The following is a 14,992-nucleotide window of genomic DNA, read 5'->3' as shown; positions in this document are numbered from 1 at the left end:
GGGAGGCTGAGGCGGGCGGATCACGAGGTCAGGTGATCGAGACCATCCTGGCTAACACAGTGAAACCCCGTCTCTACTAAAAAAAAAAAAAACAATACAAAACATTAGCCAGGCATGGTGGTGGGCGCCTGTAGTCCCAGCTAATAGGGAGGCTGAGGCAGGAGAATGGTGTGAACCCGGGAGGTGGAGCTGGCAGTGAGCCAAGATCGCGCCACTGCACTCCAGCCTGGGCGGCAGAGCGAGACTCTGTCTCAAAAAAAAAAAAAAAAAGAAATTTGGCCAAGCAAAGGCTCTTTGTCACCACTCAGTCTTCCACTCAAGACAATCTTCCACTCAGGATCCTTGAGGGATACAATGCAAGAGACCTTGGCAGATATAAGTTTGTGTGTATGTATGTATATATATATATATATTTTTGACAGTCTCACTCTTGTCACCCAGGCTGGAGTACAGTGGCATGATCTCAGCTCACTGCAACCACTGCCTCCCAGGTTCAAGTAATTCTCGTGCCTCAACCTCCAGAGTATCTGGGATTATAGGCGTGCACCACCATGCCCTGCTAATTTTTGTATTTTTAGTAGAGACCTGACCAACCATGTTGGCCAGGTTGGTCTTGAACTCCTGACCTCAGGTGATCTGCCCGCCTCGGCCTCCCAAAGTCCTACAGGTGTGCACCACCTCGCCTGACTAATTTGTGTATTTTTAGTTGAGATGGGGTTTCACCATGTTGGCCAGGCTGGTCTTGAACTCCTGGCCTCAAGTGATCCACCCGCCTCAGCCTCCCAAAGTGCTGGGATTACAGGCGTGAGCCACTGCGCCTGGCCCTATATTTTTAACCGATGGACTGAAGTATGTCTGGGTTCCTCCATTTCTTTCCCTTGAACCCTTCATGCAAAAGCCCCTTCTAAATAGAAAGGCCCCCAGGCCTGTCTCTCTCTGTTAGGCTTAGGAGACAGAGAGCTCTGATCCAGTTGTTCTTCCCACCCAAAGTTGAACCTTCCTAGTGATGTTAGTTCTATTGTTACTCTCATTTTCAAGATTGATGAGTATTAGGGTGCTTTTCCTGAGCTTGGAGTAGGGAGGCTATATCCATATTGCCTCCTAACTAAAACCTTGCCCTGTGGTTCATAACCCTTAGCAATACTGTCATAGTTAAAGACACTTTAACCTTCGACTTGCTCCTGTCCTAGTCTGTTCACTCCTTTCGTTCCCCCAGAGTGAATGCCTGTTTTATGTCTTGTTTTATCGTAGATTCTGCTTTTGATGAAACCTTCCATACCCTCTCATTTTACTTGTATAATTGTTTCTCTCCCTCCTTCCTGGTATTGTGATAGGGGATTTAGTTCCCCTCTAATGTTATAGAAGAGTATCTAACTGTGTCTTAGTTTTTATTGGGTTGGAAGACCTTGCTGTCTTGGTGATTATACTTGCTGAAAAGTTCCACGGGATTTTCATTTGAGAAAATCATCCCAGCAAATTTAATGATTTTGGTGTAAAAATTAAATTCTAGAACGATAGTTAACCACAGGTCTGAAATAAACAGAATGTGGTGTTTTTATCTTTCGTTTAATCTTTCTGGGTTTTTTTTGTTTTGTTTTTCATTTTTTGTTTTTGAGATGGAGTCTGGCTGCGACATCCAGGCTGGAATGCAATGGCCTGATCCTTGGCTCACTGCAACCTCTGCTTCCCAGGTTCAAGCAATTCTCCTGCCTCAGCCTCTGGAGTAGCTGGGACTACAGGCATGCGCCACCAGGCCTGGCTAATTTTTGTATTTTTAGTAGAGACGGGGGTCTCACCATGTTGGCCAGGCTGATCTCAAACTCCTGACCTCAAGTGATCCGCCCACCTCGGGCCTCCCAAAGTGCTGGGATTATAGGCGTGAGCCACTGCGCCCGGCCGTTGTTTAATCTTTCTTATGGGCTCCTTATTCTCAGAAAAGCTGATATTTAGGTATTATATCCCCTGTGAATTCTGCTCTTCTGTCTGTGTTCCTTATTTTACTGTATGTCTTCATGGTTTCTCCATTCTGAGCACTCTTAGGCATTTTATGTATTTTGATTTGTGGCAGCCTTGTTGTATTTTAGCATGAGATTGTATAGATGTCTTGTTTTGGGTTTTAGTTCAGGGATTATTTTCTTGCGTTTATCTCTGAGGAGTCATGATGGTGGGTGATGAGTTTAGCGAGCATATTTTTCTCTTCAGTAAACTGAATGATACCATGCTTCATCATTGGTTGTAATGCAACATTTTTCTCCAAGGCAATATGTATAATTGATAAGACTGGTAGTAATTTGTGTATGTGTAATAAATATTATAATAAATAACTTATAAGTGTAATACATGTTTTTAAATTGTGAGTTTCGGTTTAAATTTTTTATTGTGAAAAACTTCAGTGAGCCTCCATATACCAATTATCCAGCCTTAACAATTTTGATTTATGGCCATTATCTTGTTTCAGCTGTGCTCTACCTGCTTCTCTGCCTCTCCACCTCATCACCCTCCTTTATCACTGGATTATTTTAGAGCAAATCCCTGGTCATCATGTTACTCACAAATATTTCAGTATGTATACCTTAAAGATAAGCACTTAAAAAATAGAATCACAGTGTCATTAACATAATTTTCATTTTAAAATATTGAAAATATTTCTTTAATAGCATCAAATTAACAGCCAGAGTTTGCGTCTGGAGTCATCTCAATTGTTTTGCAGTTTGTTAGAATCAGGTTGCAGATGAGATCTATACATAGTATTGAGTTGATGTGTCTCTTAAATCTCTTTTAACCTGTATTCTCCCTCCACCCACCCACACCGCCTCCACCCCACTCCCTGCCACCTTTTGTCCATGCAGTTTATTTGTTGAAGAAACAGGATTATTTGTTTTAGGAACACTCTCTCTCTGTTTCTCTCCACACTACCCAGGAATATGTCATAGGAAGTGTTCCATACCTCTGTCAGCAAGCATATATTGTCTGGCTTCTCTTTTTGTTGATATTGATTGTCTACATAGGTTCATTCATTAGGGGTGGCAAGAGTATTTTAAAGATAAATTTGTAATATACATGTATGGGATAGATTATGTCAGTTCACTTAGCTTTTTTGATGAAGTTTCGTTCTATAAATATTAATACAAAGTATCAAATTGGATGTATTATCCACTAAATTTTCATTATTTTGTAGGAAGAGTGTCTTCCAAAGTGTTCTTCACTCTTTTTGCCCTGCTTGGTTTCTTCATTTGTTTCTTTGGACACAGATTCTGGAAAACAGGTATTATGTGCAATGTAGTTGCTATTTCCATTTTGTGGTCTTTTCTCTTCAGTGTTGCTGGGGAATGACCTGTGAGGAGAGTAAGCACTTACTTATCTCTACTATCTTTAGAGATTTGTAGCTGGGGTCTTGTAGTCATGAGTCTACTGAGTTGCAATGCGTTTTTATTTTTTTCTATTCTCCCTACAGCGGAGTATAACCTTCTCTTATTAACAGGGGAATACAATTATGCAGTGAATTTTATCAGCTGCTAGATCTGTTAGTTGACTAAAGATAACCGAGATTAGACATTGGTTGTCAGGGCCGGGCTCAGTAGCTCATACCTGTAATCCCAGCACTTTGGGAAGCTGAGGTGAGAGGACTGCGTGAGGCCAGGAGTTTGAGACCAGTCTAGGCAACATAGTGAGATCCCTTCTCTACCAAAAAGTTAAAGACAAATTGGGACTGTGTGTGGTGGCTCACACCTGTGATCCCAGCACTTTGGGAGGCTGAGGCAGGCAGATTACTTGAGCTCAGGAGTTTGAGACCAACCTGGGTAACTCAGTGAGACCCTGTTTCTCCAAAAAATACAAAAAATTAGGCAGGCTCGATGGTGTGTGCCTGTAGTCCCAGCTACATGGGGAGGCTGAGGTGGGAGGATTGCTTGAGCCCGGGAGACAGAGGTTGCAGTGAGCCAAGATTGTGCCACTGGATGACAGAGTAAGATCCTGTCTCAAAAAAAAAAAAAAAAAAAAAAAAGAAGTTGATTGTCTTTGTAAAAATGTGTGTGGATATTGGTGATGGCGATTGACTTGGTTTCTCATGAATCAGGCTATGGGTCTGCAGTGTACAGTGAGTTTGAAATGTCTGCTCAGTCCTGAGAGATTCAGATGCCAAAGGGAACACCAGCATCTACATCAGTGAAACACACTGAAGAACTGGGGTGTAAATCATGCTCACTGAATTGGTTTGAATTATTTGGGCTGCTTTTTATATAAGTGATGTTTTCGATTACTAAAACAATCCTTATTTAATCAACAAGGTGTATAACTGAGCATCAAGGTAGCTCAAATGTAATCCTGATCTAATAAGGCTCTTTAAACTTCTGTTAAATTGTTTGAAATAGCAACTCCTTTCCTGCTATTATGACACTTTTTTTTATTAATTGGGAAGAGAGTATTGTAAAGAATATGTAATATCTCAACATGTAGAATGATTCTGTAACAAAGAACTTAGTTGCTAAGCTGTGGTCTCAAAGTTATCACTAGCTTTTTTTTTTTTCTTTTTAAAGAGATGGAGTCTCACTGTGTCTCCTAGGCTGGAGTGCAGTGTAGTGGCTGTTCACAGGTGCAATTATAGTGCACTACAGCCTCACATTCGTAGCCTCAAGTGATCCTCCCACCTCAGCCTCCCAAGTAGCTGAGACTACAGGTACAAGCCACCATGCCTCACTCTGGGTTTTTTTGGTATGTTGATATGTATCATTTTATATTTATTGAAATTGAGATACAGTACAAGTATTACCAAGAACAGCTGTGAAGAATTTAGAAAATAGGTAGAGCTATGGCCTCCATGATCAGGATTAGGCTTATTTGTGGGAACAAAGTTATCTGTGTGCTTGCATTACCAGGTGTTTTAATGGATGAAGGTAATGATTGATCATTCTAAACAGGATGGGATGAATTAAAAGAAGATATAAAAGTTATATTTTGCTTTGGAACAGTTTGGGTTTCTTTTACCTTTTACGTTTTATTTCTGCTTACAAAACTATTAAAATTTAGTGTGTAATTTCGTATCAGATACACGTGATGAAATGCTATTCTTGTTTTAAGCAGAAAACATAAATATATTAAAATGTGCTATGAAATGAACAAATCACAATTTAACAATGGAAACTGACCTATATACAAGAAAGTGTATCCTGTAGTTGGTACTTTAATATTGTATCTATTTAATAATAATTACTCCCATGGCTGCTGAATTTCTTCTGCCTTTTAGATGTTTTTTTTTCTCCTCTGAATGCTGTAACATGTAAATTCCAGGAGCTTAAGCATGTATTTGTAGATTAAATATTTAAATTGCACTGTAAAAAGAGTGCTTAACCATAGCTTTTGTTGTTTTGCTTTTTTCCTTTCCTGGTGGTTTGCCACTTAGAATTATTCTTCATAGGCTTTATCATCATGGGATTCTTCTTTTATATACTGATTACAAGACTGACACCTATCAAGTATGATGGTAAGTGAAAATTATATAGTTTAACTGGGTATTCAAGAAGGCAGGTGCTGTGTTTTACTTCACCTTTCCTTCTGCAGTTTGGCCTATATTGTGTGCGACAGCCTATTACTTATGTAAAATAATGGTCCACCTAGTCTCTGAACACCTTTTCTGAACTACTCATTCAGACCTTCTGGGTTTTTAATCTGTATGGTGAATTCCTTGGTACTTAGGGAAAGGAGGGGCCATATTGATTATAGACCTGTGTTCTGGCTATGTGATACGTTGAAGATATGAGATGTACAACAAGCAAAATGTTGAGGTTTTCTTTACCTGAAAACAGACACCCCCCCTACCCCATTACATTTAACAGAATGCTTGTCAATTTTTCCTTCTCAATCCCAATTTATTGACAAGCCAAACCTGTCACTGGTCCTGTGAGGTTTAGCTCCCTAGCTAATTTCCTTGTCTCAGCCCAGACCCCTCCCTAGAGAGGGTTGCTCTATGCTGGCTTCATGGCACCACTGAAGAGCCCTCAGTGCCTGACCTACAGAAAGCTGAAGCTGGCGCTGGTAACGGTATTGTATGTCTAAGGCACGCGGTTGGAAGTACTGCCGGTTATCCAGCAGTTCATCCTCTCTCTTTGTACAGTGAATCTGATTCTGACAGCTGTCGCTGGAAGCGTCGGTGGAATGTTCTTGGTAGCTGTGTGGTGGCGATTTGGAATCCTCTCGATCTGCATGCTCTGTGTTGGACTGGTGCTGGGGTTCCTCATCTCGTCAGTGACTTTCTTTACTCCACTGGGTAGGCGATGTGTAACGGATGTTTTGTGTGTTTGAGTGACTGTTTGAATACTGCCTAATTGGATTTGCATCCTGGAGTGGTGTTGCATGTCAGTGCTTCTCCTGTGGAGTTCTGGAAATCTGCATTGATGGTGTGACACTTTTAGACAGCACCAGGACTAGTAAAAGTCCCTCCTTCCTGAAAGGCACATTAGATGAAATATAGAATGTCTTTAGAGGTAGCTTTGTATCTATTTGTTGTGATAAGGGGTGTGTGTTTATTAGAAATAATGGAGGTAAAGGGGCACTGCTCTGATGGCAGCCGAGTTGGGGAACCTGGTACTTTGTTTCTGGTCTTCTGTTGTACCCTCAACCTCCACTCCCATCCTCTGCCAAACCCCAGGTGTCCCTGAGGTACTTAATCACCCTGGGGCAGTAGCACAGGGATGGTTCTGGGGTTTTTTCGTGTTTTTTAAAAAGTAATTCAATTGCTATCAGTTTTTAAAATCTGGTTAACTTATAAGTTAACTTTCTTTGCCATTGTTTAATAACTTACATTTCCTGATTGTTGTCAAAAACAAACAAACAAAAACAGTATCTACTCAAAAGTATTCTATTTGGCTGTTTCCTTTCTGTGAACATGTTCTTAAAATACTAGAATAAAGTTGATGGATGTTAGATATAAAACTAGCCATTTCATGAGGCTGTCAACTCTGTAGAGAATGCAGGATATAATAGAGTACAAGTCATGTGTCCCTTGTCTCTCTGAAGACTTTTTTTCCAAGACTACTGGATAGTCTGATGAAAAGCAGTGTTGTGTAGGCTTGGCTAAATGACAGATTCACATGGGGATGTTTTTGAAAATATAGATTCAAGGCTCTACCCTAGATGTGCTAAATAAAATACTTCCTAATGGCTAAGCATAGTGGCTCATGCCTATAATCCCAGCACTTTGGGAAACCAAGTGAGAGGATTGCTTGAGCTCAAGTTTGAGACCAGCCTGGGCAACATAGTGATTCCCCATCTCTACTGGAAAAAAAAAAAAAAATTAGCCAGGTGTCGTAGTGCATGCCTGTGGTCTCAGCTACCCTGGGAGGCTGAGGCTAGAGGATTGCTTGAACCCAGGAGGTTGAGGCTGCAGTGAGCTATGATGGTGCCATTGCACTCCAGCCTAGGCGACTGAACAAGACCCTGTCTCAAAAACAAAACAAAAAGACCACGAAAACCAACTACTACTTAATGGGCTTCTCCTCTTTTGTTAATGATTAGAGGATGGAGGGATGATAGGTTATAATTTCTAGTAATTTAATGTACTTTTCATGAGTAGAATGAGCATAAATTATAAAGTCAGGAAAAAACCCTCTGTATGCATTCTGGCTCTGTCACTAATTCCCTTTCTAGCTTATAACCTTGGACAATGTATTGAAACTTTGTTCCATCATCTGTGAAACTATCTCATAGGATAGATGTGAGGAATGAGAAAACAGAAATAAAGAGGTCTCTTAATTTTCATCTTTATAAAGTAGTCTAGAGCAGTTGTCTCTAAACTTTTTGACATACTATTCCTATTGGTAAAAATAATTTTAGCATATACCCTTTGTATATGTTTATTTGTGAACTATCTCATAGCTTAAGGACAGTTAGAGTGATCATCTCCTCAATGCTAGTGGGTGCAAACCCATATTTTTATTTTTTAGAGACAGGATCTCTTTCTGTCACCCATGCTGAACTGCAGTGACACTATCATCGCTCACTGCAACCTCAAACTCCAAGGCTCAAGCCATCCTCTTACATCAGCCTCCCAAGTAGCTGGGACTACAGGTGTGTGCTGCCATGCCTGCTAAGTTTTTATTTTTAGTAGAGACAGAGTCTCACTGTTGCTTAGGGTGGTCTTAAACTGGGCTCAGGCAGTCCTCCCACCTCGGCCTCCCAAAGTGTTGGGATTACAGGCTTGAGCCACTGCACCTAGCCTACCTATATATGTATAAACACACACACACACACACACACATACACACACACACACACACACACCCATTATTTTTTTCCTGAGACGGAGTCTCACTCTGTCTCCCAGGCTAGAGTGCAGTTGGGCAGTCTCGGTTCACTGCAACCTCCGCCTCCCGAGTTCAAGTGATTTTCCTGCCTCAGCCTCCTGAGTAGCTGGGATTATAGGCACACACTACCATGCTCAGCTCATTTTTATATTTTTAGTAGGGATGGGGGTTTCTCCTTATTGGCCAGGCTGGTCTCAAACTCCTGACCTCAAGTGATCTGTTCACCTCGGCCTCCCAAAGTGTTGGGATTACAGGCGTGAGCCACAATGCCCGTCCAAGAGGCCTACCCATATTTTTAAGCATTAGCATTTAAAAAATATTTGGCTGACCACTACAATCTGATTAGATTGCTAGTTTTCACCTTATGTGGGAAGCAATGAGCTTATTCTCTGAAAGGGTCCGTTCTTCACGTGCATGCATCATAACTATTTTCAATACCTAGATTTCTTGAAAGCCTTTTAAAAGAAAGCCACGTATGTATTTTGTGAAGGTTAATATAGTTAAACTAGAGAATATAATCTGTAAGTTCACATCAATGGCATGTTGCTGTTGGCTTCAGAGAATATGGAGTCTCAAGGTCCAGTCCTGTAGCCTAGGGACTCCCAGTCTTCCCCTCTGACCTGGATATGTAGGTCTTGAGGTATGGGGCCATTTACAGATGGACTGAATGGTGGTGCCAGTGTCAGTATTAAACAGCAGTCAGCCTATTCTTGCTTTTTAAACTTAATTTATAAAGAGGAGTTCTCATATATTTGTTCTGGGTCGGCCTAAGTTGTGCAGCATTTTAGAGTCCAGCAGCAGGAGAAGGGTTTGGGAAGAGCAGATGGTTGGTTCCTCTCTCCTGATACACGAGGAAATCACATGTCACAGTGTGCAGTGGCGTGACAGGACATGCTTTGACGGTAAAAATCTGTTAAGTGGATTCACTGTTTACATTGGGTTCATGGCTTAACTTTGAATGCCTTTTACTTGTATTTTTTATTTTGCAGTATGAAATCATGAAGTCAGAAATGTAGAGCTAACAGGTGATTTAGAGCTTGGAGATATAATTCAATGTCATTTTGAGGGTTAGGAAACTGAGGCTCAAGTTCACAGAGCTAGTGAATGGAAGAGCTTGGACTATTCCAGTCTCTTCTAAATGATTTTGTTAATAAGTGCAGAGCGTTGACCTGCTTGATTCCTCCCACCCACCTTCTAGAACACATCCTTCAAAGAAGATTGTATTGACAGTTAAATGAAGAAAATTAGAATTCATTTCTAGTTGCCAACATATTCCCTGGTTGTTACTTTAAGGCTTTGATGTATATCTGTGTTCAGATGTTCCAAGAAACTAAATCTAACTTGGTAAAGCTGTTGTTTTACTCTTAGTTTCTTTTTGCTTTTTCAGGAAACCTAAAGATTTTTCATGATGATGGTGTATTCTGGGTCACTTTCTCTTGCATAGCTATCCTCATTCCAGTAGTTTTCATGGGCTGCCTAAGAATAGTAAGTGTTTCATCAAAAGTTAGATTTATTGATTATGTTATCCTGTGTGTTCAGCTGATCACTTATTTCATCATTTTGCATGTTTTATTCACTGGGGAGGGCTGTGTTACCTGTATCAGATGACTGATTCTAAATAGCCTTGTTACTGTGAAAGCAAAGGAAGTTCTATTTATGACTACCACATGGTGTTTGTTTTTTTTCTTTTTTTTCCATCAAATGGAGCATTACAGTCAGTATGCTTTTAACAGTGGGAGCAGAGAAGGTAGTGCTTACTCTAGTACTCCAACCTGATGGGTCATTAGTTTCAGCTGGCTTCAGAAGAGCGATTCTTCCTCTAATTAGATTTTATTGTTGAAGTTCCTTCATATGGAAGATATTTTCCACAGTATTTGGATAAGCTGAACTGTGTTTTAAGAACCCATATGGATGTTGAAGGTTGTTTTCAGTTTATCTTTCTAGGGAACTTCTGTTCAGCTCTGAGTGGGTCTGGTCCTTTTTCATGCCTGAGGGAGCAGATGTGATTGCCTGTGATTGAAGCCAGTGGAGAGTTATAAACTATTTTTGTTCTACCATGGATGATGCCTAAACTCTTCCACTCTTCCACAGCTGAACATACTGACTTGTGGAGTCATTGGCTCCTATTCGGTGGTTTTAGCCATTGACAGTTACTTGTCCACAAGCCTTTCCTACATCACTTTGAACGTACTCAAGAGAGCGCTCAACAAGGATTTCCACAGAGCTTTCACAAATGTGCCTTTTCAAACGAATGGTAAGATTCTTAAATCCAAAAACCAGTGTGACAGCACAGTAGGAGTCTTGACCCACCTATGCTAACCAGAGCACTTGGAAACTAAATTTAAAGAAAGTCAACTGGGACAAAAGGAGGGAACACAGCATACAATGCTGTGAGAACCCTCTGTTATGACAACTCAGGATCATGGGAGTAAAGCATTTAAAATTTTAAGATGAAGATAAAAATCTACTAAATGAATTTCATTAAGAAATTTCCAAGATTATTTAGGTTTACCTGGTCATTCTCAGAGGGGAGAAAAATACTGACAGTAAAGACGTTTGACACTTATGGGTGGGGATGGAATAAGGGATGAGAATGACAACCTGATTTAATTTTAAGTTATTCCCTTGTTTCCCTCCTTTAATGAAGCATGCAGTTTGCTAGTTGAAAGAGTTTTTAATTAGTAAGCATATAGTTTCCCTCACTTGTAAGATTCTATCCATTACAGATTTTCTATAAATTTTTTGAAGAAAAAAATGACTACCACATGAATTGTTCAGATTGTAAGATATGTTGACTTCAGAAATGTTGAAATGTGGAGAGTGAAAAAGCATGTCCTAGAATTGAAGATATATTGCATAAGCACAATTGTGATTGTTGTGATTTTATTTTAGGGCAAATGTTTCCCTTTACTATCCAGAGCTTTCCCTTTGGATAAGAGGTTGATGGTAGAGACCTTGAAATCCTTGAAAACCTTAAAACTCTTGCACGTTTTAAGTACCAGTGTTTTGCCAAGCCTTTTACTAGAAGCTGAGTATGTTTGGTTGAATCTTTTCATGCGTTCCTATACCTACACTGTGAGTGCAGTAGGGCCCCATGTAGAGTGGAATGGGGAAGAAATGAGCGTGGTGGAATCTGATGTTCCATGATGTATATATGTGAAGTCTAACTAGATCACTGCCTTCCTCCCCGAACCCCCTCTGAAAAAACGCACAAACAACTGTGGGTACTTGTTACATAATGTTGGAAGGCCAAGGATCCAAACAACTGATTTTTTTACAACCTGTCTGGACTTTCAAATGCCTGTAATAGAAAATTCCTAGTTTCAAAAATAAGACTGTGGCTTCCCTACTGATTCCTTGGTTTGTAACTGAGGAACTACATATGTGTTGGACTAACTCACCAGAAAGTCTATTAGAAAGGAATATACAGGTTTAGTCCATGAAGGGTTGTATTATTATGTTAGATTTTAAAATACTAGAGTTCAAACTGTACTTTTTCTACTGTTTTTTAGACTTTATTATCCTGGCAGTATGGGGCATGCTGGCTGTAAGTGGAATTACGTTACAGATTCGAAGAGAGAGAGGACGACCATTCTTCCCTCCCCACCCATACAAGTTATGGAAGCAAGAGAGAGAGCGCCGAGTGACGAACATTCTGGACCCTAGCTACCACATTCCTCCACTAAGAGAGAGGCTCTATGGCCGATTAACCCAGATCAAAGGGCTCTTCCAGAAGGAGCAGCCAGCTGGAGAGAGAACGCCTCTGCTTCTGTAGATGCCCAAGGGCTTGGTCAGTGTGCCTCAGCTTTGGAGTTCATGCCTGGAGTGGTTCAACAGTCTCTGGTGCAAGTCTAATAAGAGATCAGGCATATATATCTGTTCTTTGCATAATGTTATGGTGCCCTTATTGATATATGGTAAGGGTATACTAGGGGATTAGGATGATTCTAAGAGAATGAGAAAGATGACCAAAAGGTTGGTGGTAGGGAGGCTTTTTCTTATTTCCAAATACTTGAGAAGTTACCTTTTGGTTTACAAATCTATGATCAACGTATTCCATTAAATAGATACATTAAAAAAATTAAAAACTGATTCTCCTGCAGAGCCCTGGTGTTTCTTTTTATAACCCCTTGAAACAAGTCTCTTACCTGAGCCTGTCTAAACTTTTGGAGGGAGTTTATTATTGAGTCTTTATTTGTGACAGTATTTGGAGATTTAGGGATTTGATACTTAGGCCTTTGAATTTTAGAATACAAAAAGAGAAGCAAGCCAGGCGTGGTGGCTCACACCTGTAATCCCAATACTGGGAAGCCCAGGTGGGAGGATTGCTTGAGCCCAGGAGTTTGAGACCAACATGGGCAACTTGACAAGACCCCATCTCTACAAAAAAATTAAAAAATTAGCCAGGCTTGGTGGCACGTGCCTACTCCCAGCTCCCAAGGAGACTGAGATGGGAGGATCCCAGGAGCCCTGAAGATTGAGGCTACAGTGAGTCTTGATTGTGTCACTGCATTCCAGCTTGGGTGACAGAGACCCTGCCTCAAAAAGAGAAATTAAGAAAAAAAAAACTTATTTTCTTACTAAAAGCAGTCTGATTACTTAGTTGCATGCCCTTCTTAGTATCATACATTATCCAAAAGTTACCCTTTTTTTTCAGTATTTTTAAAAATTTTTAAGTTGTGATAAAATACACATGAAATTTACCTTCTTATTCATGTTTAAGTGTACAATTCAGTAGGTTCCCTTTGTTTTTGCCTTTTATTGCTTAAAATGGTAATTGAAATAGCTAAATTATTATTTGAAAATAGGCCAATTTATATAGATAATAGAATTTTATAAGGATGATTTATTTATATTCCAAATAATGGCCCCCTTTTTTTTTCAAGGCCTTTTAAAATAGTGTCAACAGGTGATCTTTAACTGCATTAGATGACATATGGATTATGTTTGTTTTTAGGAAATAACCCCCACCTTAATCTATATTGCCGACCAGGTGCGGTGGCTCACACCTGTAATCCCAGCATTTTGGGAGGTCGAGGCGGGTGGGTCACCTGGGGTCAGGAGTTCGAGACCAGCCTGGCCAACATAGTGGTCTCTACTATAGTATAGTAGAATATATACTACTACACCCCGTCTCTACTAAAAAGAAAAAAATTAGCCAGGTATTGTGGCAGGTGCCTGTAATCCCAGCTACTCGGGAGGCTGAGGCAGGAGAATCGCTTGAACCCAGGAGGCAGAGGTTGCAGTGAGCCAAGATCACGCCACTGCACTCCAGCCTGGGCAACAGAGCGAGACTCCGTCTCAAAAAAAAAAAAAAGTCTATATTGACGTTAATAAGAAAACCTTGGAAAAATTTGTACTTCATAGTTCTTTCTGCTCAATTAGCTGTTAGCATTAGTGTAAAATATAGTTTTTAATAATTTCTTTTCTGTACAAAGCCTTTGTACAGAAAGTCTTCATCCTTAAAGTGATGAGAATGGAGTCAGAAAGGATTCAGGTGTTTAGAGGAGCTGCTTTTCATTAGAACCTTGGAGAGTCCCCTCAGTTTTGACACCCTTGTTTCACCACAAGAAAGCACCCGACACCCTGGGTTGCATACTTACTACTCAGGGGCTTTCCCCCCAGCTTTCAGAGCACTGAATTATTGTGAGCTGGTGACTCTGCAGGCCTGAGTGGTATTAGGGTTGTGGAATGTTGTTGCATACACATCTGTGAGTTAATCACTATTTAAATGATGCTGCTTTTTAAAGTTTTTTCAAAGTATAATAGATTTTTGAAGTTTCAGGTAACTGGAAAAATCTTTAACTTTTGCTTTAAGTGTTTGGGGCAGGATAAAACAACATAGAAAATATAAAACAATTTTTGCTTTGAAAAATTCAGTGCAGGTGACCATTTACTGCTTATTCTGTAATCCTTACTGTCTATAATTAACTTCAGTAACACTGAAACTTGATGAAAAGTTTTAAAAAGTTATTTACTGTAGGGACAAAGTTATATGGAACGTTTGTTATTTTCTGTACCATCTGAATGCACTGCCAGTGAAGCCTGTAAAGACAGAACACACTATTTTGGAGGGAGGATACTAATTGTTTAAAATTTTTCATCATTTGTGAATGATAAAAAGTTTGTATAGTTTTTATAATAAATCCCTATTTTGAAAAAAATGCTAAAAAGCCTCATTAAATATTTTCATAAAATTTTTCAGATTATATTTGTACCATAGCAACAAGACATGAGGAGTTTCATAGCTATAAAAGTTATTTAATATGGGCAAACAATATAGTTCTTCATTTTTAAAAAATCACAAAGATAATAACAGGAAATGAAATCTGGGGCAATGTGTTAAAAGACTAATTTGGTGTTATTAGCACTTCAGGTGTGTCAGACTAAAGAAAAGTAGTAGTTAACAGGAAACTCTATTGAACTGTTCTTTAAAATGTTTTCAGAAAGTTCTGATTAATCTGTTATAGGTTAGCTACCAGGTTGCCAAACCATACTAGGTATATTGTACCACAGGCCAGTTAAGTTTTCTGTAGCAGGTGAAATAGAAAACTGATTCCAACAAAGAAATTGCTAGAATATTAAACCTTCAAAGGACTTTAGAGATCATGTTCACTGACCTCTTTAATACCTGAGGAAATTCTTAAGTTAATGATATGAAGTCAGAGAGTTATCAACTAACAGTGCTCAGACCA

General features: G+C 39.7%; 1 protein-coding gene across 4 annotated transcripts in view; it reads left to right on the top strand.

The window, feature by feature from the left end:
- The window catches only part of TM7SF3 (transmembrane 7 superfamily member 3), a 40,443-nt gene extending 28,044 nt beyond the window's left edge, over window positions 1-12,399 (top strand). The window contains exons 7-12 of one of the 4 annotated variants that reach the window (XM_054442426.2): window positions 3,179-3,265; window positions 5,399-5,479; window positions 6,110-6,262; window positions 9,685-9,782; window positions 10,389-10,551; window positions 11,810-12,399. In XM_054442426.2, coding sequence (XP_054298401.1) covers window positions 3,179-3,265; window positions 5,399-5,479; window positions 6,110-6,262; window positions 9,685-9,782; window positions 10,389-10,551; window positions 11,810-12,072 — 845 coding nt within the window. In that variant the 3' untranslated portion in view covers window positions 12,073-12,399. The remainder of the gene's footprint in view (window positions 1-3,178; window positions 3,266-5,398; window positions 5,480-6,109; window positions 6,263-9,684; window positions 9,783-10,388; window positions 10,552-11,809) is intronic. The other 3 variants (XM_063672532.1, XM_063672531.1, XM_063672533.1) reach the window with 3 other exon arrangements.
- The last annotated feature ends 2,593 nt before the right edge of the window (window positions 12,400-14,992 follow it).

The sequence above is a fragment of the Pongo pygmaeus genome, chromosome 10, assembly GCF_028885625.2.
Source record: "Pongo pygmaeus isolate AG05252 chromosome 10, NHGRI_mPonPyg2-v2.0_pri, whole genome shotgun sequence".
NCBI lineage: Eukaryota > Metazoa > Chordata > Mammalia > Primates > Hominidae > Pongo > Pongo pygmaeus.
The sequence above is the reverse complement of the archived record's forward strand: the minus strand, read 5'-3'. Positions and strand labels throughout refer to the sequence as shown.